General features: G+C 46.4%; 1 protein-coding gene and 1 long non-coding RNA gene across 3 annotated transcripts in view; both read right to left on the reverse strand.

The window, feature by feature from the left end:
* Positions 1-6347, reverse strand: part of SHC4 (SHC adaptor protein 4) — a 132275-nt gene extending 125928 nt beyond the window's left edge. The window contains exon 1 of one of the 2 annotated variants that reach the window (XM_025472861.3): positions 5622-6338. In XM_025472861.3, the coding sequence (XP_025328646.1) occupies positions 5622-6212 (591 nt within the window). In that variant the 5' untranslated portion in view covers positions 6213-6338. Of the gene's footprint in view, positions 1-5621 lie in introns of both variants that reach the window. The other variant, XM_025472862.3, reaches the window with a different exon arrangement.
* Positions 6348-7292: 945 nt separating this feature from the next.
* Positions 7293-8993, reverse strand: LOC112675460 (uncharacterized). Its single transcript, XR_003145891.3, has 2 exons — positions 8623-8993; positions 7293-7868 (listed from the first exon to the last, which is right to left on the reverse strand). It is a non-coding gene; the product is annotated as an uncharacterized LOC112675460 (long non-coding RNA).
* Between the last annotated feature and the right edge of the window lie 14593 nt (positions 8994-23586).

Below are 23586 nucleotides of genomic sequence, written 5' to 3' on the forward strand. Positions count from 1 at the left end.
AGAAGCCACTTGAAGACGGAGGCAGAGATTGGAGTGATGCTTCTCCAAGCCAAGAAATGCCACAGATTGTTGGCATTTACCCAAAGCTGGAAGAGGCAAGGAAGGATCCTCTCCTAGAGCCTTTAAAGAGAGTACAACCCTGCCAATACCTTGGCTTCAGACCTCTAGCCTCCAGAATTGTGAGAGGATAGATTTCTGCAGTGTAAGTCACCTCGTTTGTGATTATTTGTCACAGTAGCCTCAGCAAACTAACACCAAATGGGGAAATCCCTGGGGTGGGTTGGACTGAAGGGAAGAGATTGAAATCCTGCAAACAAATGCAACTAGTCAAGGCCTGTATGTCAGTCCTGGAATAAAGCAGTCCTGCCCAGTGTGGTCCTTCATCCATGACACTTCTGTTCACAAACTTCCAGGATTGCCTGTCTTGATCCGAGGTGGCGTGAGAGGGTGGGAAGAAGATTAGCACTGGGGTGAGACAAATCTAGATTTGAACTCTGTCTGCTACTCCCTTAGGTTGGAAAGGGTAGAGAACATATTTTGGAGGGCTCAGTGTCATCATTCGGAAAATGCAGCCTCCCCTGCAGAGCTGCTGTCAGAACTGCTATACTGGCCTGTGGCGACCCTGGCATAGTTGGTTTCTTTCCCTCTGCTTTATTTAGCTTTCAGCTAGATTTTAAGCAGTTTGGGGGTTGGGAATGGGAAAGGGAACTAAGATTTTAAACACCTCCCATATGAAGAAAAGAGCTGGAGTCACTAAATGAGGAGCTGGGGAGCACCTTTAAGGCCATACAGGATCCTCTCATTCTAGGGATGAGAGCACTGGTCACATTGTACATTTTCCACATTCACCATAGATGGTGTTGGGCAACTGGGAGACCTCCGAGTGAATGTTCGGTGATGGATAAAGTGACTTGGGAATACCTCGTAAAGAAATGAGGCTTAATCTTATGTTGAGGAATCCCTGGGTGGCGCAGTGGTTTGGCGCCTGCCTTTGGCCCAGGGCGTGATCCTGGAGACCCGGGATCGAATCCCACGTCGGGCTCCCGGTGCATGGAGCCTGCTTCTCCCTCTGCCTATGTCTCTGCCTCTCTCTCTCTCTCTCTCTGTGTGTGTGTGTGTGACTACCATAAATAAATTTAAAAAAAAAATCTTATGGTGAGAACAAAAGTCACTATTTGGCACCACGTAACAGACCTCACCTCACTGCTTTGCTTAGACTGGGGTCTGGTTGTCCCACTTCTGGTCTGGTATCTCTCAAAGAATGCTTGCTGGCCTACCTTCCTTGAAAGATCTTCAGAGGGTTCAAGGTCTGAGCTTAAATGAAAGTTACTCAAAAATAGGTGCTCAGAATTCATAAAACATTTTTAGCTGTATAACCAATTCTATAAGACCAAAAGAATTAATAAATTATTTATTAATTTATAAATAAAGAGTTAATAAAAATTAATAAATTAACTATTTATTAATTTATGAATAAAGAGTTAATTTAAAAAAAGATATTTAGGGGCACCTGGGTGGCTCAGTCACTTGAGCATCTGACCTTTGGTCTCAGCTCAGGTAATGATCTCATGGGTCGGGAGATGAAGCCCTGCACTGGGCTCCACACTCAGAAGATTCTCTCCCTCTGCCCCTCCCCCCATTCACACTCGCAAGCTTGCTCTCTTTCTCTTTCTCTCAAATAAGTAAATAAATCCTTAATTAAAAAATAATACTCAACCCAAAGTCAAATCTAACTTAGAGTAGAAGGTAAATATAGCTCCTACTGTAAAGATAAAAGATGCAAGAAAACAAAGACTAACTATAACTGTTATTTTCTCCCAAAAAGGAGGCAGTATCTTCCATGTCTGCCCAAGCAACTGCCTTGCGTACTTCCTCTGTTTTCTTGCTCTCCCTAGCACTCAGCACGTGTGACACATTGTATTTACTTGTTTATTCAATCGGGGCCCATCTCTACTCACGAGAATATGAGTTCCACAGGGGCTCAGACTTGGTCTCCTTTATTCACGGATGTATCCCCAGGGCCTGGTACAGTTCCGGTCACATAATTGGTTCACAATACATATTTGTTGAATAAACGAGTGAATGAATAAACAAGTTTGGGCAGGGAGAGGAGCAGTCACATGGTGTGGATAAGGAAGTACAATACGTGGCTACCTTATGCCTACAAAAGTTGCCTCTAGGGGCATCTGGGTGGCTCAGTGGTTGAGCGTTTGCCTTTGGCTCAGGTCATGATCCCGGGGTCCTGGGATGGAGCCCCACATCGGGCTCCCTGCAGGAAGCCTGCTTCTCCCTCTGCCTATGTCTCTCCCTCTGTCTCTCTGTGTCTCTCATGAACAAATAAAATAAAAAAAAAAAAGTCACCTCCATGTCTACTAGCCAGCGAGAATCTCTCTCTTGCTGCTCTGATTTCATCATCATCACTAAGTAACTTTTATTTTTTTAATTTTTTTAAAAGATTTTATTTGTTGATTTATTTATTTGAGAGGGAGTGAGCAGGGGGAGGGGCAGAGGGAGAGGAAGGGAATCTCAAGCTGACACCGCACTGAGCCCTGAGCCAGACTGGGGGCTTGATTCCATGACCCTGAGATCATGACCTGAGGCCAAACCAAGAATCAGATGCTCAACTGACTGAGCCCCACAGGCACCCCTAAGCAACTTTTTTTTTTTTTAAAGATTTTATTTATTTATTTGAGAGAGAGTGAGAAAGAATGAGCAGTGGGGGAGGGGCAGAGGGAAAAGCAAGCTCTCTGCTGAACAGGTTGCTCAATGTGGAGCTCGATCCCAGGAGCCTGGGATGGTGACCTGAGCCAAAGGCAGACAGTAGATGCCTAACTGACTGAGCACCCCCCCCCGCCGGGCCCCTAAGCAACCTTTGATTTAAATCTTCCTATATGCACCTTCCTACAGATGGGGATACAAGGATCACAACTGGGGTGCACTTGGTAGGATCATTTTTAACTGTAAATTAATAGGTTGGCATTTCATATCTTCAAATTGGTTTCTATTTAAAACAATTTCGAGGAACAGACTCTCAACCAGGCTGGAAAGCTGTGGTGAAAGGAGCCAGGAGTGGCACACAGGGGAACTTGAGTTCTAACTCTCCTTTTGCCTCACCTGTGGCCTTAACAAATCACTTTTTTAAAGTGATTTTAAAAAGTGATTTACTGGGCTTTACTTTGCCCACAGAGGCACTGAACTTGATAATCTCTGAGTCCCTTCCATCTTTCCAAGTTGGCCTTCTATAAAAATTAATAAAGTAGGCTCTTCCATGTATTTTGACTTCCTCTGAGAGGCATTAACAGGTGTCTCATGTCATCGTCTATTGGCGGTATAGTGTGGCTCACCTGGCTCGTGGGGGTCAGCGCCTTCCCTGAGGTCAGTTATCATCACCATGAAAAGACAATGTCCTCATTAAAAATCTAAACTGGAAAACACCCTTGGGGAAGTGGAGGACACACAGCAACTCTTTTCACATTCCAAATTGTACAAGTGCGTGGGTGTGGGGAGGTGGAAGGAGATGCAGAACCGGAGGAAAGACAAGGCAGGGAGTAGAGGATGTCTAGGTGATGGAAAGGCAGGTGCAGAGAACATGGGTTTGGAGTCGCTCGGTTTTCCACTACAGCCTGGTAGACACTTGGGTTGACGAATGAGAACGTGCCCATTTCAGCAGATACGTGAAGCTATTTCCATTATGAGCCATGTCACCATGGGGGAGGGCAAGAACTGAGTGTCCCATAAATTTATCTTCCTTAGAGGTCTGACTTATTCATTTGCCAAAGCTGTCCCACGCCTGCTCTCCCTGTAACTTTCTCAGCATTCATTATCTGGCTGTCCTTGAGAGATCTTAATTGTCCATTTGTGATTTGTGACAGTTGGTTATCTCTCAGATTTACACCTTCATGTCAGACTTCTCACCTGAGTTCTGGTCTTACATGACTGCTTACCTACAAATCAATACCATGTAGATATAATTACTTTAAACGTAATGTGACAAAAGCAAACTTAGCACGATCCCCTTCCCAGCTCACTCTGCTTCTATCAATGACATCACTAATCCCATTCTGAGGCTTAGATTTGAAGTGATTTCTCACCCCTCAGAACCTTTTACCAATAATCACCCACAACCTCCATAAACAACAATAACAAAGTTGTCAGTCTACTCACTGTTCAATAAATGTTCACTGTCCTGCTATTTGTATCATGAGCTGAAATGGTCTGGTCGACCACCCAAGACTGCTGAGGTGTCTCACGGAGGCTCTTGTCTTCACCTCCTTTCTCACACCTCCACCTTAACCCACCATCCATTCGTGCCTAAACTCTTGAAGTAGCTTTCTGACTGGCCTCCCAAACTCTCATTTTTCCCTGCTTCCATCCATCTCAAATAAATCCAGGTGGATCCTTTTGAAATCACTTTCAGCAAGTCACAGTTTGTCTACAAACCGAGCAAGGGCTCCTGTTTACCAATCACAAGTGTTTACTAACTCCTCCTTTGACATTTAAGAGCTTCAGTCAACGGCTCCTCTTCCCCAAGCCACGCATGATCTATATTTGTCTCTATTCAACTCACATTTGTTTGAGCATCAAGTGTGTGCTGGTCATTCTATCACCGACTACCCCCCAGCCTCCCCTTCCTCAGTTAAGCTCAGCCAGACCCTCGCCTGCAGCCACCACAGTGATACCTGCCTTTCAGACGGCTCATATTCTTGTCCTGCCAGGAATCTCCTCCTCTCTGCCGATCCAGATCTGTCTGATACCTCTTCCAAGACACACCTTCTCCCAAAGGTTCCCCATGTGAATGAATCCCAGACCACACCAATCTTTTCCTTTCTCTGAATTCCTTCGGCATTCTCACACCAGATTTCTATTGCTAAGTATTGTTCTCTTATTATTTCACACGCATTTGTTGCTTTCCTCGACTGAAATGTGAGCTCCAGAAGAGCAGGAGCCAAATCTTTTTCTCTTCTCTTACCCAGATCTGGAACGAGCAAGGGCCGACGTGAGGCCAGGAAGGGCCCTGATTTTGCACATAGCTCACAGACAAGGCCCATTTGCCGCAGTGTAGGCAATAAAGGTCTGGGCACCAAAGACCTAAGACTAGCTCTTAACACAAGCACGGAGATTGGGTCACGTTCTGAGACATACTCGTTACATGCTGAATTACATTTTTAAATATAATTCAAGTGCCTTACACATCAGGCATTCCTCTAGTGAAAAAAAATCTCTACCGAAATACAATGGCTGATAGAGCCTAGCAGGTCTCAATCACTAAACAGATTTGAAATTCTTCACTGTTCCTGGCCAGAATGCCAGGTCCAGGGGGAACAAGACGATGGCACCATCTCTCGCTGACTCTATCAGAAGTTGTCCCTACCCCTGGAAGCTACCTACAAGTTAGCACCAGTCCATGTCCTTGAATCAAAAGTTGTCGGACTTCAGTACAAGCCAGATATTCCCAGGGAAACCTGTAAGCCCGGCTCCCCTCCTCTCAGTCCAGTTACACAATGTCTTGTCCAAACCTAGAACCCAGCCAGGTGGTGTGCAGCCCGCCCCTTGCAGAACGCCCGGAAAACGCCCCCTTCCCCAGGAGTTCTTAGAAGGGGTACAGAGAGGGGCAGACTTACCCTCACATAGTAGTTCATGCCCATCCCCAACAGGTGCTGCAGAAAATGCCTGTCCTGCCTGCTCCCTGGGGTTGGCTGCCCAGCGCCAGGAAGGGGACAGGCCTCGGGAGTTAAGACGGTTGCCCTGTGCCCCACCGGGCCTGGCTGCTGCGGCAGAGGTGCGGGCCCAGCCCTAGTGAGACCGGCTTCGGGGGGGGCCGGGCTGCTGGGAGCCGGGTCCTGGCTCTCCTGGAGCTTCAGCCGGGGCACCTCTTTGGTACCCAAGCAAAAGTTTTTCAGACTCAGCAGGGTGGCCGGGTTGGCCAGCTTCACGCTGGCCATGCGAGGGATCAAGGTGCACAGTGGGGTGGGGCTCTCCTGGGCCGCCAAGGTGGCATCTTCAGGCGGCAGGTGAGGTGCCAGGGCGGGGTAGGGAGGCTGAGGCGAGCCCTTGTCGCCCCCCGCGCCTCCTCCGGGGCCGCTTTCGTCCAGGGACGTGACGGACTCGTTGCGAAAGCGGCTGTACTTGGCCCTGTGCAGCATCCCGGGGTGCCCGACGAGTCCTACGCACAGCACAAGTCCCGCCAGGCTGTCCCGACCGCGTCTTCGCATAGCCCTGGCAGTGCTGCAGCAGGACAGCGGTGCACGAATCGCCGGGTCGCCTGCGGGATCGGCGGATCCCAAGGCAAAAGCCTCAGCCCCCGCGCACCCCGCGGCCGCCGCGGCTCCCGACTCTGCGCTCTGCCCCGCCCGCCTCGGGGGCTCCGGGGGGGGATGGGGGGGCTCCCCTCCCCCTCCCCCTCCCCCGCCGACTGCAGCCCTCCCGGCCGCGGCAGCACGGGCGGCGGCCGGAGCGCTCAGGGCCAAGTCTCGGGCTCGGAACCCGCCGCCCACCCCCCGGCCCGGCCCGGCCCGGCCCGCCGCGGCGCAGAGGTGCTTAGCGCCCCCCACCCCCAGCCCTCCCTCCTGCACAAGGAACTTTCAAACCTGCTCCCTCCGGCTCCCACGGGGCGGGGCAATGACTGGCCTATTAACCCTTTATTTGTTCCAGTGACTGTTCATTTAAAAAAGGAAGGAGGAAAAAAAAAATGTATATATGAGCCAAAGGCCTTTCGGCCTGAGCCCGTTGGTGCCGATGGGCTTCCTCTCTCGGAAGATCTTGTCCTGCATCCCGTGCGGGCCACACGCCAGAGGGACTAGTGACGGGCGGCGCTCCGCATCATCGCAGGGACCTGCGAGCCCTCGGGGCGCCTCAGATCCCTCCCAGCCAGCCCACCCAGCCCAGGGGGAGCTCCCCTCCCTCCCTGAGCCCTCCCGGGCTCGTCTCAGAGCTTCTTTCAGGAGCCCGCCGGCAGCAGAAGGCTGAGATGTGCAGGATGATGCAGAGTGTTGAAATTTTTATGAATGAACTTTGCTGAATGAATTTCTCTCTGTGTGTGCAAGCTAATAAATCTGTGAATGAAGCTGAGAATAGCTGTAATTGACTGATGGTCTCAGGGGTGCTGGGTTTTTCTCCAATCAGGCGGCAGCTTGATGACTCATGCACCATAAATATACTAAACTAGTAGCCAGAAGAAATAAAGCTGGAAGGAGAGATTTTATTTTGTGATATCTGATGAAAGGGTTAAAAGGGAAGGCAGTCTTTACTCGGAATGGTCAGGAAGCTGGGTAGCAGCAGGTTAAAAGGTCTCCTTTCTTTCTTTTTTTTTTTTTTTTGATTTGTTTTGTTTTGTTTAGATGGCCAGGACAGCCAAGCAGAAGAGCTAAAATTTAGATCCATTGTTCCACGGATATTAGGACATATGGTACACAACTCCGGTGGGAAGCCGTGATGCATTTTTTCTTAGAAACATAGTTCTTTTTTTATTGATTGCTGGTTCCATCTCCCGTCTGGTGCAACTTCCTGTACCTATCAAATGCCTTCTGAAGACATGATGACAACTGCAAAGGCTTAGCACACAGGAAGCCAGGAAGGGAGTCAGGAAAGGGAAATGCAGGTTCTTTTAGGAGCAGAGAAGAGGAAACTGCTGAAACCCAGGGAAGATGTAGACATCCATATCAGAAGAGATAAGAAAATCTCAGCTGAAGGTTACATTTCTCCGTAGGCCAAAGCTCTGACATCTGAAATTGTTCATTAATTTGCAAATTAAAACAATGTGGCCACCGACTGCGGGAATCCGAGATGTCACCTTCATTGTCTTATTGTCCACGAGGCTGCATTGGGCTCATGTGTATTCATGACTTTGGTGGCTTGGGCTCCCTTGGGATCTAAACACAGGGTCGGAATTAAATGGTTGCTTACGACCAACCAAAAGGCATCCTGGCTGCTTCCTGCTCCCCCCAGAGCAAAAAGGCACCTTTTGACATCCTGTCTGCCAAAACCCTTGGAATGTGTTTTTCTGCGGAAAGGCCTTTTTGCATCTTCATAAACCCTCCCTTCAATCCTGGCTGATCTCTTCTTTCCACCTCTATACCTTCTTCTGCAAAACTGAGAAAGTGGCTAAGGCAGTTGGACACCCCCCCCCCCGCCCCCCGACCACCACCACCATCCTGGAGGGCAAGGTGTGAAGTAGCCTTCCTCTTTTTCTTTCATCCCCTGGCCTCTTCTCCCCTCCCAGGGCTCCTTGTTGTCACAGATGCCCATGCTATGCGGCCTCGAGAAAGTCACTTTGCGCCCCTGTGCCTGGATGCCCTCATCTGTTAAGAGCAGCTATCTAACAGACACGTTTTGAGGGTCCAGGAGATAATACTAGTCCCTGTAAAGCACTTGGCACCACATGCCATACGGTGCCTGCCTCACTAAGTAAGTACGTGCCACTCAGGGTAAAGAAAGGCTGCTTTGAACCAGCTTGACTCTGAAGCTGGCAGGTATCCTATCCCCTGTAATACAGAGTCTACACCGCGGCCCGCAATTGAAAACTGAGCACAGAGTAGGAAAAGCTGAGGAAGCCAGCACCATTCAAAGAAACAATTTCCTAACAATTGTGTGGGTCTGGGGAAAGAAGGAGCAACAGGAGCCCACCTGGTTAATGGGAGTCCTTGCTGAGGTCTCCTTGACTGGCGGAGGGGGTGCCCGGGGCAACCGGCTCACGGGGGTAGGCACTGTGCTGGCCAGACTCCAGGGGCTCAGGCAGTCCACATTCCTCAGGAGGACTGAGTCCTCGGAGGGCCGACGGGCAGGGTGGATCAGGCGAGACTACGTAAGGTACGAAGGCAGCCATGGCCCCCGTGGGCTGCTTCTCTGTCCCTGGGAGCCCTGGAGACCTTGGCTGTCCTGGGCAGCTCTGCCAGGGCCTATCAGGAAGGTGAAAGGAACCAGATCTGCGTCTTGGGAGTGAGGAACAGCCTGAGAGGCTAACACAGCCAGACAGCTCTCAGCCCAAAGGTGGTGGCTGAAAAGCTGTCCCAACAGCCCAAGAGAAGCTCATTAATTGAGTGCATCTCTATTCTAGGTATGTGGGCGGGCTAGGTGGATGGTCTCCTTCTTTCCAGAACATTAGAATATCCTCTTCAATCAGTAATGCTAAAAATAATTAAAGTAAGAACTTCTATTTGTGGAACAAAAGACAGTTTACCTGCATCCTCATTCCATCATTATAACAACTCCTGGAGGCTAGGAGGTGTTTTCATCACCACCTTACAGATGTGGAAATGAGGATCAGATTAAGTTTGATGACTTGGCCCAGGTTGCCTGGCTATTGAACAATGATGCCAGGATTGTTCCAGCAGCTCTGGAAAGCCTGTACTGATAGCCACTATACCGTACTGCCTCCCAGGGCACCAGAGAGCTCACATCTAGATCCCAGGCCCATCATCTCCATGTTGCAAAAGAGGCAGTCAAGGCTCTGAGTTAACTCAGCCACTCTGGTTTATTTACTGGCCTGTCTAAGCCTCACAGCCAGTGAGTCTACACAGCAGGTCTAGTGTAGAACCAAGTGCTGACTCACTTCAATCACATGCCCTTACCTGCTGTGATACCAGCCAGTGTGTACAAAAAACAAACTCAAACTTGGCTTTCATTAAATGTTTAGTTTTTGTTCCCTTCTCCTCCTTGGAGATCATATCTATAAAATTCACCCTAAATACCTCACAGGATTGCTAGGAGTAAAAATATGAATAATAGATAAGAAAAGCCATTACTGTCATTAAATCATCAGAGTACCATTAACCCCTCTCATCACTGCCCTTGGAAAACAGGGCTTTGGACCACTACATTTGCATCCTTTGTTCAGAGACATCCCACCCGCCCCCTCCAAGGATGCCTGCTGTGAATCCACATGCCAGCTTCTTAAGGGACAGCCTGCCCTGGCTGGGCTTCTAGGATGGAACAGGCAGGTTCAAGGAAGAGCTGAGTCAGGCTGGGCCATGATGGGATCAGCCAGGTCCTGCTAGGATTTCTTAGAGGACTGGGGAAGAAGGACACCTGAGAAAAATGCCTGGCCAGCTTTGGAAGATAGCCCCATGTGAGATTTGGGACAGAGGGAGGGTGTGCCAGAGATAGTGCAGGAAGGCAGAAACAGAACAAGACAGAAACAGCTCTGGTGGACTACAGGCCAATTGCTACTCTGGAACCAAGTAGAGCAGGTCACCAGGTACTTTATACCACAAGGACTCTTACTCCAGCCACCAATACCATTTCTATCACAAAGACCTGCTCCTGAAGAGCTTGTACCGAGAATGAGTTGAACAGCTCATCAGTGAGTCATGAAAACATTGCTTAATTTCTATTTCAGGGGGATAAAAGTCCACAAGACAATATTGATATAAAGTTCTTGCAAGGACCAAAATGCCGCTTGAAAAATGGGGAAGTGAAATGGTGAGAGAAAGGGCTGTGTCTCAGAGAGTTAGGGCCCAGCTGCACAAAAATAAAGGTAGGTCCATTCCTCCTAGAGTGGCTATTAACTCCAAAAGCAACATCTTCCTTTCACTCCCTCAACCAAATGCTTTCAGTTTTCCTACGGTCTTCAGTCTTGACAGGTAAACAGCTCTCTGATGGTTGCTACTGGCCCTTACTGGCTCTCTTTGACCCCAGGATCTGCTAGAAATAACACAGAAAAATGAGTGTTTTCCTATCTGTTAAAAATGAGATAATGTACCTGGAAGGACTATTGCAAGTGTTAGACATCATGCAGATGATACGTAGGTGAGTTATTCAGGGTCAGGCTTAGATGCAAAAACACAAAAATCCAAAAGAACAGTGACTTAAACAAAAAATGTATTTCCCTGGAGGTTGGAAGTTCAGGGATAGTGTCAGCTCTTGGCCACTCTTAAAGTAGAGTTGATCCTTGAACAAAATAGGGGATAGGGGTGCCGCACATCTGCACGGATGTAACTTTTGTTACAAGTGTGTATGTGTAACCTTTGACTCCCCCAAACCTAACTACTAGTAGCCCACTGTTGCCTGGAAACCTTACAATAACATAAAGTCAATCAATATATATTTTGTATGTTATATGTATTATATACTGTATTTTTACAATAAAATAAGCTAGAGAACTAGAAAATGTTATTAAGAAAATCATAAGGATGGGATCCCTGGGTGGCGCAGCGGTTTGGCGCCTGCCTTTGGCCCAGGGCGTGGTCCTGGAGACCCGGGATCGAGTCCCATGTCGGGCTCCCGGTGCATGGAGACTCCTCTCTCTCTCTCTCTCTGTGTGACTATCATAAATAAATAAAAATTAAAAAAAAAAGAAAATCATAAGGAAGAGAAAATAGATTTATAGTAATGTACTATATTTATTGAAAAAATCTGTGTATTATAAATGGACCCATGCAGCTCAAACCCATGTTGTTCTAAGGTCAACTAACTGTATCTCTCCTCCTCCTGGTCCAAAATGGCTGACAGTGCTCTAGCCATTTCATCTGCACTCCGGATAGCCAAATGGGTGAGAGGACAAAGAAGAACATGCTCACTCACTTTAAAGAAATGTCCTGAAAGCCCAATACAATGTTTCCACTTATATCCCATTAGCCAGAACTTAGTCACATGGTTGCTCCTAGCTATAAGAGACACTAAAATCTTCATCTGAGAATGAAGAAGTCTTTTGCCTGGTACATGTCTGCTACATAAAATCATAGTCTGTTACTGAAGGAGAGACTGGAGACAACGGTATTTCCACCAGAGTTATATTCTCAAAAGACTCTCTACTTTGATAGAATTTAGAGCTAGCATAGGATAAAATGTCCTTGGTCAATGTGGCCTGTTCTCTCCTTTTTTTTTTTTCTGCACCTGTACATGCAGGCATACATGTGCACACACACACACGCACACACACACACAAACCACATAGGAATGACCCATAAAAAAATAGGTGCTGTCAGAATGGAAGCTTTCCTCTGCATAGCCAGTGGGAGAAATGGAGTCCTTAGGCCTATGAAAAGTAGTCAGGTGCTTCTAGAGCCAGCAGTGGGCAATGACAAGCAGTGGATCCAGGCCACTGCACATGGCAGTCTAAGTGGTTCACTAGGGTCAGGGATATCTTACAAGAAGGAGTGAGTGGGTTGTCGGACAGGTGGTCATAGCACAGCCATCAGGAGGTGTCTGACTCAGGAACATGATTCTAACTCTAATTGTGGACTGGCAAGAGAAAAAAGCAAAGACAGGGTCCTGGACAGATGAAAATTCTGGCACTATGAGCTAGCTAATCCAAACTTCATTTCTAATCCTCTTCGTTTGCCTGCCTCTACCAGCTAAAAAAAAAAAAAAAAAAAAAAAAAAGCTAAATACTCACTTTCTCAGGCTTCCTTGCACCTGCAGGAGGTGGGGGCATATGACACAGCGCTGGTCTATGGGATACAACTGGAGTCTCATGGGTCTTCAGGGAAAATATCTGCCTTCCTCATAAAAGGAGCAGACAACAGCAATGACAACAGCAACCAACCAAACAAAAAGGGGCAGACAAAACTGGAGCCTACTCTTCCTTTTCCCATGTCTTCTTGTCTTTTGTTTTGTTTTGTTTTGTTTTGTTTTATTTGAGAGAGAGAGCATAAACTGAGGGAGAGGGACAGAGGGAGAGGATCTTAAGCAGACTCTGTGCTGAGCAGGGAGTTTGATGTGGGGCTTGATCCCAGGACCCTCAGATCATGCCCTCAGCTGAAATCAAGAGGTGGACGCTCAACTGACTGAGCCACCCAGGCGCCCCATGTCTTCCTGTCTTGAATGTGGACGTGATAGCTGAAGCTGTGGCAGCCATATTGCAACTATAAGGGAAAGGCCAATCAAATTGGGCCAATGGCCTTGACATCATTGAATCACTGAAACAAGACCAATTACCATCTCCAGATATGTTGTTATGTGAGAAAAATAAACATTTACTGGTTTATTTTTTTAAGATTTTATTTATTCATGATAGACTGAGAGAGAGAGAGAGAGAGAGAGAGGCAGAGACACAGGCAGAGAGAGAAGCAGGCTCCATGCAGGGAGCCCGATGCGGCACTCGATCTTGGGACTCCAGGACCGCGCCCTGGGCCAAAGGCAGGCGCTAAACTGCTGAGCCACCCAGGGATCCCCCATTTACTGGTTTAAACAGCTCAAGCAGCTCTTAGTTAAATGTTACCTATTACTTGCAACCCAAAGAATTACCATCTGCTACAACAAAAGTGGCAAATACAGAGGTACAAGATGAGCAGGGCTTCTGGGCAGTTATGAGAGGATACCATGGAGTCTAGTAGAAAAAGTCCAAGTGTAATAAGACCAACTTGGGTTCAAATCTGCTTGCTAACATGATGGCAGGCAGACTAAAGGCTCTCAAAGATATCCATGACCTAATACTAGGGACATGGCAAAAGAAACTCTGCAAACATAAAAGGTAGTTCTGATCATCAAATTCCAGTGTTCGTGTACAGAGCAGGGAGTTTCCCCACACCACCAAGCAATTTTCGGTGACACTAGCTGGGTGTCTTACAGTTCAACTCAATTCTGGCACTATCCGGAGATAGTGTTAGATCCCACAGGTTAAGATTGCCTGCCACTCCAGATGCCAATAACAAGCCCAGGTTGTTATCTATGCCTCTGACAACAGATTGAAGGTTCCAATGACTTCTTCCATGGATTATAGGTTAAGAGCTCAGGGAGGAAGGAAAGAAGAAATGGAGGGAGAGAGGCTGGAAGGGAAAGGAAGAGAGAGAGAGAAAGAGAGAGAGAGAGAGGCTTCCCTAAAGCCTCCAGAGAAGAATGCAGTCCTGCCAACACTTTTATTTTAGCCTGGTGAGACCCATGTGAGACTTCTCCTCTAACATACAGAGCAATTGGATAAATTTCTATTGTCTATCATGTAAGCTAAGTTGGCAGTAATTTGTTATGGCTGAAATAAAAAAAAAAAAAACTAATATGGATTTTGACACCAGGGGTAGGGTGCTACTAGTACAGAATGGGCAACAAGGAGTGGCTGGGGGAATTTTGAGAGGCATGATCAAAAAAGCCTAAATTTCTCTGAATGCACTCTTAGTAGAAATATCAGACATGAAAGGTCCTGCAAAAAAGGTCGCAGAATAAACTGAAAAGCATGTTCTTGGAAACTGGAAACTAGAGGAAAGAGAATCCCTCTTAAATAGTGGCAGAAAACTTAGTGGAATTGTGTCCTGCAGTCATGTGAAAAGCAGGATTTGTAAAAAAAAAAAAAAAAAAAACAAAACATATATACAAAAATAAAATTGAACACTTAGCAGAGATTTCCAAGCCCAGTGTTAAAAGTGAGGTCTAGTTTCTTCTTGCTGCTTTTAGTAAAATGAGAAAAGAAAATAACAAATTGAAGTAAGAAATGTTCAACAAAACCCCCAGGATTTGTTAATTTTAAAAATCCTCAGACTATCTGGATGGCAAAAGATGCTAAAATTAACAAAACTCACTGTCAGAAATGTGCATTCTACAGCAAAAGCAAAAGGTATGACGCCTCCGAAGATGCTGGTCAGAGTATAAAGTCACATAAAAGGCTCTTAGATTAAGAGTGTGCCTCATAAATATCCCCAATCAAACTAGAGAGCTTAAGGTGTGTTCTCGGAGCCAGATCAACAACAGTCAAAAATAGAGATGAGATTATCTCGGAAAGGTCTATGAATAAGCCCCTTGTCTAATGGAGTAAATCCTCATGACACACATGGGAGACCCATAGATTTCTTGAGAATGTCACACCAGCAGAAACACTGCCAGCTTGAGCTGAAATAGACAAAATCCAAAATGAAAGAAGGTTGTCAAACCATCAAAATTCTATACACAAGAAACGGGCTGATAAAACTGCTCAGCCACAAATACATGCTACCCCCCACGAAAAGGAAGGATGATTCAGAAGACAGCCAGGAACCCAGGGGACAGAGCCACAGCCACAAAGGATTATTCCCACATCTTGACACCTAAAGGAATTTTCTCAGCTGGATTTAGAAATGACTTAAGACCAGTAACTCTTATTTGCTTTCAGGTTTCTCCCTTTTTGAACTGGAACACCTATAGCTGTTAAACTAAGTCTGTCCTATCATTATATTTTGAGAACAGATCATTTGTTTGAGTGTCACAGGCCCACAAAGGCAAAGAATGGATTATTCCCAGAGCTTTGCCAATACCTGATTTAGACGATTTAGATGGTAAAACTTGGAACTTGTGAGCTGATGAGATTTTGGACTTTAAGCTGATGCTATACTAGGCTAAGACTTTGGGGAATCTGGATGGAGGTGAATGTATTTTGCATGTGGGGCAGATATAAGCTTCGGTGGCCAGAGGATGGAAATACCTTTGGAAGGTTAGAATAACAAATTTGTGTTCAAGCAGCTAAGTTTGAGGTAAATTTTTTTTACAGCAGCAGTACAACCAATAGTACTAATACAGACACCTTGTATGATGAGTTGGGGGAAAGATGCATTTTGCCCCGTGGGATTAAAAAAAAGCAACCACCACCTTAATAAATGAGTAAAGAAATGAGAAAAAAAGTTTTGCCCCATCGAATTCTAGTTCCCCAGATAAATGATATCTTCATTTATGCTTGTCAGAACTGCAGGATTAACTCTAGGAGGTGTTTCCAGTCTAATGTTCCATTCCTGAAACATACACTTAAGAAATCTGTTTTGTTGTTCTGAGCCTTCGTTTCTACAAAGTAAAATGGGAATGGGGCGTCCATATTCTGTGCCCAGGTATGGAGCCGTGGACTGTTCATGGCTCTGTTCCCAGCAGTAACATGCTGCAATTGAAGAGGATGCCTTCTAGTGAACCATACCATTCCCTAGCCAGTGAAGTACTAGAGGTTCTCCAATGATAAGTTTTTCTTCAATAATCACACATATGTCCATGACTTCTATTCAGAGCCAATACTAAAACTCAAATTTTCTCTCTGGTTCAAGCTCATTAAGTTCCAGATTCAAATTTCAGATGACTTTCAAATTCAACAGGTCAAAAAATAATGGGATCCACCTTGATCTCCATCACCATCCTTCCATCCTCAGACTCTTCCCTCTCTTCACACTCCGTATCTGATCACTCATCAAATCTGTCCATCCTACCTTTGAATCGCCTTTTGACTTTATACTCAAGTTTCCACTCACATATGTTCTCAAAGATGTCAAACCCTGGTCACCTCTCACTAGGCCTCTCCCTTCACACACTCTATACACTCTTGTTAGAATTATCTTTCTTTCTGATTCAAAAAATATGATCGTACCAGTTCCTGAATTAAAATCTTTAATGATCCCGTGATTTACAGAATGAAATTCTAATCCTTCCCCCTGGCTAGCCCCATCTAGCTTTTTAATCTCTTCCCCAGTCACTATTCCTCGGAAATCCTATTTCTATCAAGCCATGCCCCTGGCCACTGCTCAAAGACAAGGGAACTATGTGAAAAAATGTAAGTATTCTTATATAACTGTCCTGAGAAGCTTGGCTAATTTCGCCTCCCCCAATGCACCGTCTCCCTCATCTTCCTCAGATCCGAAGTCCTGCATCTTTCAACTTCTCAAAATCTGTTCTCAGATTCTTCATTCACACTGAGGCAAATGATTGATACCATTTTAAAGTGGTGTTGGTAGTGACCTGCCTTTCAGTAGATTTTATTCAGCTCATGAAAGAGGGACCAAACCAGCAGTGAGGTAAGTTTGGTTTCAAATGTGGATTAGATGAACACAAGTTTGTATAGTCCACCAGGAAAGGTGTTATGATGTAAGTTTGCCAAGTAAGAAACAAAACTGGTTATTGTACTACAGGGCAACAGAACCGTAACCTTTTGGTTATCTTTTCTACTGGACAAAAATTATTTGCCTCTATTCTAGGCAAGGTCTACAAGCTAACATGTCACTTCAGAGTCTGAACCCTTAATTAATAGTAAAAACCAAAGTCATACACAGCTACATTCCTCCAGATAATAAAATAATTCCCCATTGAGCCTGTTAAAGATTGCTTCGGTGTAACACTGAAAGGATAAACTGTCCACCTTCTTACCTTATTCCCAAGTGTTTAATGATTTTTTTTCAAACACATCAATGGAGGCAATCAAACTAGAGGAATTTCTGGCATCGATCAGTAGAGTTAGATGGGTAGATTAGAATTCTAATGTGTGCTCCTCTGCTTGATATCAACTGTGAATATAAATTTGCTGGTAAAGCAAATAATGAGAATAGGGTGGTACTGCTCTGAATGGCTAATACCATCTGATGAGCTCTGCGATTTTTGGATCAAAGATAAAATCTTATCTATTGGGGTTTATTCTGGTGACCCAAGTCTAGCCACGGCTTTGAAAAGCAAATCGGGTCTATTTCTGTCTACCGTTTCCTGGAAAACCCACAGGGCAACCTGGTTATGCAGATGCAACCTGAAAAGACTGCTGGTTCTGGAACAGACAGACTCAAATTTGAATCCTAATTCCACCACTTAGCTGATGTTCTCTGAAGCTTACTTTCCTCACTTGCAAGATTATAAGTATCAAAACCGATGAAGAAGTGGTTCCCACTAGGGCTTGTCTGTCTGTAAAACAGCATTTTCCAGGTTATATACAAAAAGTAATGATTTTATAAGTATGTAGTGGGAGAAGTGAACCATAACACTACGATTTGAGAGTTAAATGTAAATATTGTTGTTTTTTAAATTTTGAGATTGTCCTTATTTTGTGTGTGTGGTAAAACATCTTTTTCTTTTGGTTTTTAGTTTGTAAGTGGTTTTACATGGCAAAATAAAAGTTGACCACCCCATGGCCATCTCCAAATGATTTTTTTGATACTGCTCCGGGAACCACTGTGAGAGAGTGTGGATTTACTTTGGAAATTTAAAATATGTGTCCAGCGAGCTCTTATCACTGTAGTATACTGTGTCACTGTTTGTATGGTGATGAAAGTATATTACCCAGCTGGTCCTAGGGGTTCTTGAAGAACCACACTGACACAGTGTCTCCCATGGGAGTCTACTGGGGGGCCAGGCACCTCATAGAGAAAGAATTTGGGGCCCATGGGCAGCATGGAGCCTCTGGGGTAAGCCCTGGCCTTCTATTTAAGAAGAGGAATTTCATCGCACAGACTTTTACTTCTAGGGGGGCAGAGGGAGTGGATAGCAATGAGAGGACCCTAACTCGTTAGGGGCTAGGGAACCTCCCTGACCTAAAAGTCAGTGATGAGAGAGAAGAATCCACTTTGCTGCAGGAGAGCAGGGACAGAGAAGGAAAGGAGGGCGTGGTGCTCATACTTAGGAAACTGGGGCAGGGGCGCTGGTGAGCTCTAACTGGCCAGGATGGGCTATGCAGCAATATTTGCACGGGAGCTAGGACAGCCCCAGAACTTTTGCCAGGATCAAGGGTACTGGAATAATCTCAGAGTCCTACTGGCCTCTCTGAGCTGACCATGCATGTTTTAAATTCCTTTTTTCACTTGCCATAGATCTTCATTGAAAGGAATAAAAATAAGCCAGGGATGAAAATCAAATTCACTCATATCTGAATTTCGACACAATCCTGTTACCATGTTAATATATAACCTCAGTGTCTTTTTTCCCCTACACTGACTCTTTTCCTAACAAAACATAACATGATATCGTGCAGTTTTCTACATTAAACAAACAAACAAACAAACAAAAAAAACCCCAACATTTTTCCATGCCACTAGATGTACGGTGTTATTTTAATTGCTACATAGTACCATTGTGCAAATGTGCCATAATTTAACACACAGTGGGTGGGGGCATTTAGGTTTCTACAGACACACACTACGCTTGGGGGGCAATGATCGTTCTTGTAGCTAAATCCTTCCATGCAAAATGCTAATCAGACTCCAGATAATGCACATATGAGCATCCACTGTACCATTCCTTCAACTTTTCTGCATGCCTGAAAAAATTTTATTTTATTTTATTTTATTTATGATAGTCACACACACACACAGAGAGGGGCGCAGAGACACAGGCAGAGGGAGAAGCAGGCTCCATGCACCGGGAGCCCGACGTGGGATTCGATCCCGGGTCTCCAGGATCGCGCCCTGGGCCCAAGGCAGGCGCCACACCGCTGCGCCACCCAGGGATCCCATGCCTGAAAATTTTTGTAAGAAGATTAGAATGAACACTTTTTAGGGTCCCAGGATACATCATGAGCTCCTGTAAGTAGCAGCGCTGGGTGGCAGAGGATGCCAGTTTTCGAGGCCCGACGTGAGAACTGCAGGGTCTGTGCGCGCCCCCTCTGCGGCCCGGGGTGCCCGCCAGGCCCGGGAACCGCCCGCCCCGCCCGCCCCGCCCGCCCCGCGCGGGCCAGTCTGCCAGGGCGCAGCTTCAAAGCTGCAGGCGCGGGGAGAAGAAAAGGGCCTGTGTGCGGCGGCCGGACTCCGAAGGCCCCGTCCAGGGCTGCGAGCCCCGGGGGAGGGGCAGAGCGAGCTGCAACGCGCCTCAACAGAGTGGGCAGTCAGGCCGGGGGCGCCCCGCGGGACAAAAGGGCCTCAGTGCGCCGAGGAGGCAGCCCCGGGGCTCGGTGGCCGCATAAAGGGAAGCTGTGTCCCCGCAGCACTCAAGTTCACCTTTGTCTTCTGGGTCCAAGTCAAAGGAAGGTTACAGAAGGAGCCTGCAGGCTCTCCTCCTTCCTCGGGGGTCTGGTCGGTAGGAACGGCCAAGTTCATTCCCCAAGATGCTGGGAATTCAGATGAAAATAGAAACGTGCTCGCCTCCTCGCTGGGACAGCGGGCAGCGTTTATGTCAATAGCTGTGTCCTCTGGCTGGGGCCGACAGGATAGGGAGAGTGGGAGGAAAGCCAGTACAGATTCCTGGAACTGGTGGCCCTGAAGGGGACCCAGGCAAACACGTCACATGCAATATGAATCTGTCTTTGTCTGGGAGCTGGGGAGAGAACGGGACGGAGACTGGAGGTGAGCAGATTTCTCTCCACCAGACCCTAACGAGCAATCATCGGTACAGATGCTGCTGCTGCTGCTGCTGCCGCCTCCGGGCATCTGGGTGGCTCTGTCAGTTGGGCGTCTGCCTTCAGCTCCAGTCATGGTCCTGGGGTCCTGGGATGGAGCCCCACATCCAGCTCCCTGCTGGGAGGGGAGCCTGCTTCTCCCTCTCCCTCTGCCCCTCCCCCTGCTCTCTCTCTGTCAAATGAATAAATAAAACCATAAAAAAAAAATAATAATAGGAGCTGCTGCTGCTGCATCTCTCAAAAGAGAAAGGCCACGTTGCATCCTGGCCCGAGAGCCGCAGCCCATTGATCACCAGGGAAGGTCAGTGACGGAAGGGTAAAGGCTACCTTTCTTGGAGCTTTGCTGAGTCTTCTCCCAGAGTTGGCACACAATCAGCCGAGTTGGGCCAGGTCTCTGTTGGCAGTTAGGTAGAAAAAACTGCTCTTGGCTGAATTACCTGAATAATTACACTGGCCTGAAGCAGAGTGAAGAGTAGCTGTAACGACCAGCAATTCACAGCTCGGCTCTCCCTCCACCTCCACACTCCAGTTGTACATAAATTTCGTAATCCTACTTTTTGCTATAGAGGGGTGAGATGGTTAAAAAAGACAAACAAATGAAGGAGTTAACACCCAAACTTTGAATCTCAGACCCTAGTTTCATTTCCAACTTTGCCACTACTATCTAAGACTTTGGACAATTAACCTTATTCAATTGCCTTATCTGTAAAATGAGTGTATGATAATCTGCTTTATATTGTTGCTGTTAAGAATGAAAGGAGAAAGCATATGTGAATGCACGTAGCATGGTGGTAAGATTTCAAATGAAATCTTTTTATTCATTTGTTTTTTAAAACTTGATTCTTCCTAATATTGTTTTAAATGGATTTGAGGCTACTTGCACAAATAAAGAGTACTACACCGTAAATAATAAATGAATACTTTCAAATTTTGCCCTGTATAATTCTGATTTCTTTTCATCTTTACAACAAGAATGTATTCATCCATTAATTTATGAAATAAATACATTGAAGAACCAAGTGAAAATAATAAGGAAATTAAGGTGACAGCAGTGGTGATAGTATACAAAGGATTTGATAGAAGAGCAAGTGAACTTGCTAGAAGTAGAAGGTCAGTTTAATTCTGAGCTCCTGAGCAACCAAGACAAAAAGGAAAACGATCATTTTCATAATTCATGGTGTCCACTGATGAGAACAAACCTGTTTCTTAGGATCACAAGCTCTTTCTTTAGAAATTTCTTTTGAAAATTTGCAAGAATAGCCCCTTAGTGCTGAGAGTGTGGAGCGTGTGCTCTGGGCTTGGAACACACATTTATAATTTTAAAGATCCATATCAAGGAGCGCCTGGGTGGCTCAGTCAGTTAAAGTATCTGACTCTTGATTTCAGTTCAGGTCATGATCTTAGAGTTCTGGGATGGAGCCCCATGTCAGGTTCCATGCTAACTGTGGAGCCTGCTTGGGATTCTCTCTCCCTCTCACTCTGCCTCTCTTCTTTACCCAAGGTGCACACAGTCTCTCTCACTCTCTCTCTCTCTAAAAAAAAAAAAAAAAAAAAAAAAAAATCCTAAAAAAGTCTTTGAACGTTTGCAAAACTAAACACCATACTTTTGTGAGCACCAACAATGCTCTTTAAGAGTAGAGTGAGTTTGATGGTAGGGTTGCTTTTCATAATGCTCTTCAATGATAGCCTGATGTCAACGCCCAACTCAGTGAGGGCACTCCTCCAAGCAGCTTGCTTAAACAACACCTTTGCCACCACCACCACCCACCACCGCATTGCTCATTTACTCTCCAACAATCCTGTGGCTTGATCTAGGCCCATGCTAGAAGATGATAGAGCCAAGAGTCCAAACCAGGTTTCCACACCAGTATACTTGGCTCCACCAACAATGACTAACTCATGGGCAACTGTAAGGGAATCAGAGAAATAAAGAGACCTCTTCTTTTATTATGACAGTTATCTCACGGGCCAGAGAAAGGCAATGAGAAACAGAATAATGGAGGGTAGCTAAGTTAGTCAAGCTAACATGAACATGAAGAATTCAAGCTGAGAAGCTGAGAAAGGAGAGAGAGAGAGTTTACGCAGCAATGGAGAGAATGCTGGAGAGAACTGCTTGGGTAAATGCCCAGACTTGAAGCCTGAAGGTGGAGGTGGAGGGTGGAGGTGGAGGTCATGAGAGCTGTTGCCCTCTACTCGGGCGGCCATAACAAAATACCACAGACTGGGTGGCCTGAGCAACAGACTTTTATTGTCTCACAGGTGTGGAGGCTAGAAGTTCATGATCAAGGTGCTGGTAGTGTTGGTTTCTGGGGAGACCTATCCTCCTGGCCTACAGATGGCTGCCTTCTCAGCTGTCCTCACACAGTCTTTTGTGCAAGTGTGGAAAGAGAAAATGTGCCTGTGTCTCCTCCTCTTCTTAAAAAGATGCCAATCCTATTAGAATCAGGCCCCACTCTTATCTCTTCATTAAAGCTTTACTACCTCCCAGGCCCCCATACAGTCACATTGGGGGTGAGGGCTTCAACATATGAATTTAAGGGGGAACACAATTCAGTTCATATCAGGAGTCAAAGGTGGGGTCGGCGGGGTGTCCCTACAACATAGTTAAGGAGAAAATCTAGATTTGCCAATGAGAACGACCCCCTCAGGCCTAGTAGGCTCCAGGACAAAGGCTAGTTCTACCTGGTAAAAAATACAGAGCTAAGAGCCCCTTTGGTGCACGGCGGAACCTCTGAAGGTTCTGACAAGGGATGAACATGCAGCATCACAGCCACGGGAGTTGGTTTGAGAACCTTACAAACCCAACGCCTGGCTCGGCCACATAATGAGCTCCAGGACCTTAGGCAAGTTACTCAGATGCTCACAGCCTCAGTCTCCTTATCTGAAAAACAAGGCTAATAATGGGGCACCTGGGTGGCTCAGTGGTTAAGCATCTGCCTTCAGCTCAGGTCATGATCCTGCGGTCCTGGGATCGAGTCCCGCTTCGGGCTCCCTGCATGGAGCCTGCTTCTCCCTCTGCCTGGTGTCTCTGTCTCTCATGAATAAATAAATAAATAAATAAATAAATAAATAAATAAATAAATAAATAAATTTTTTAAAAAACTAAAAAGCAAAAACAAGGCTAATAATAACTACCCAGTTCACTGCAAAAGGCAGAAAATTGAGGTCGAGTGAGGAGTAGCAGTAGGGAAGAACAATTCTCAACCTCCCTACACCCACATGCTCCCAATCGCACATAATCTACTATAAAGTAAAATGAAATGGTAGATGTAAAAGTGCTGGGTAAGCTAGAAGGCGCCACATGAACGACAGGAAGGATAATATCAATGACAGCGATGGTGACAGCGGCAGAAGCTGCACTTGGGCATGTCGTCAACTCAGCTCGGCTGCCTGGGGGTGACAGTACCGGGCCAGAGCGCTGCAGTGGCGGCGCTGAGGGGCCCCAACAGGGGACCGCCCTGTGACTGCCAGGCTGGAAAGTAACTGTCCTCCCCTGCCTGCAACAACGTGCCCAGTTACTTCCTCCTCTGCTCCTGGTCTCTCCCTCCCTTCCCTCTAACTCCCAACCCCTCCCCCCAAAACCTTAGGTATTGGGGAGGCAACAGCAGGCCAAGATGAAGCCCCAA

The sequence above is a fragment of the Canis lupus genome, chromosome 30, assembly GCF_003254725.2.
Source record: "Canis lupus dingo isolate Sandy chromosome 30, ASM325472v2, whole genome shotgun sequence".
Classification (NCBI taxonomy): Eukaryota; Metazoa; Chordata; class Mammalia; order Carnivora; family Canidae; genus Canis; species Canis lupus.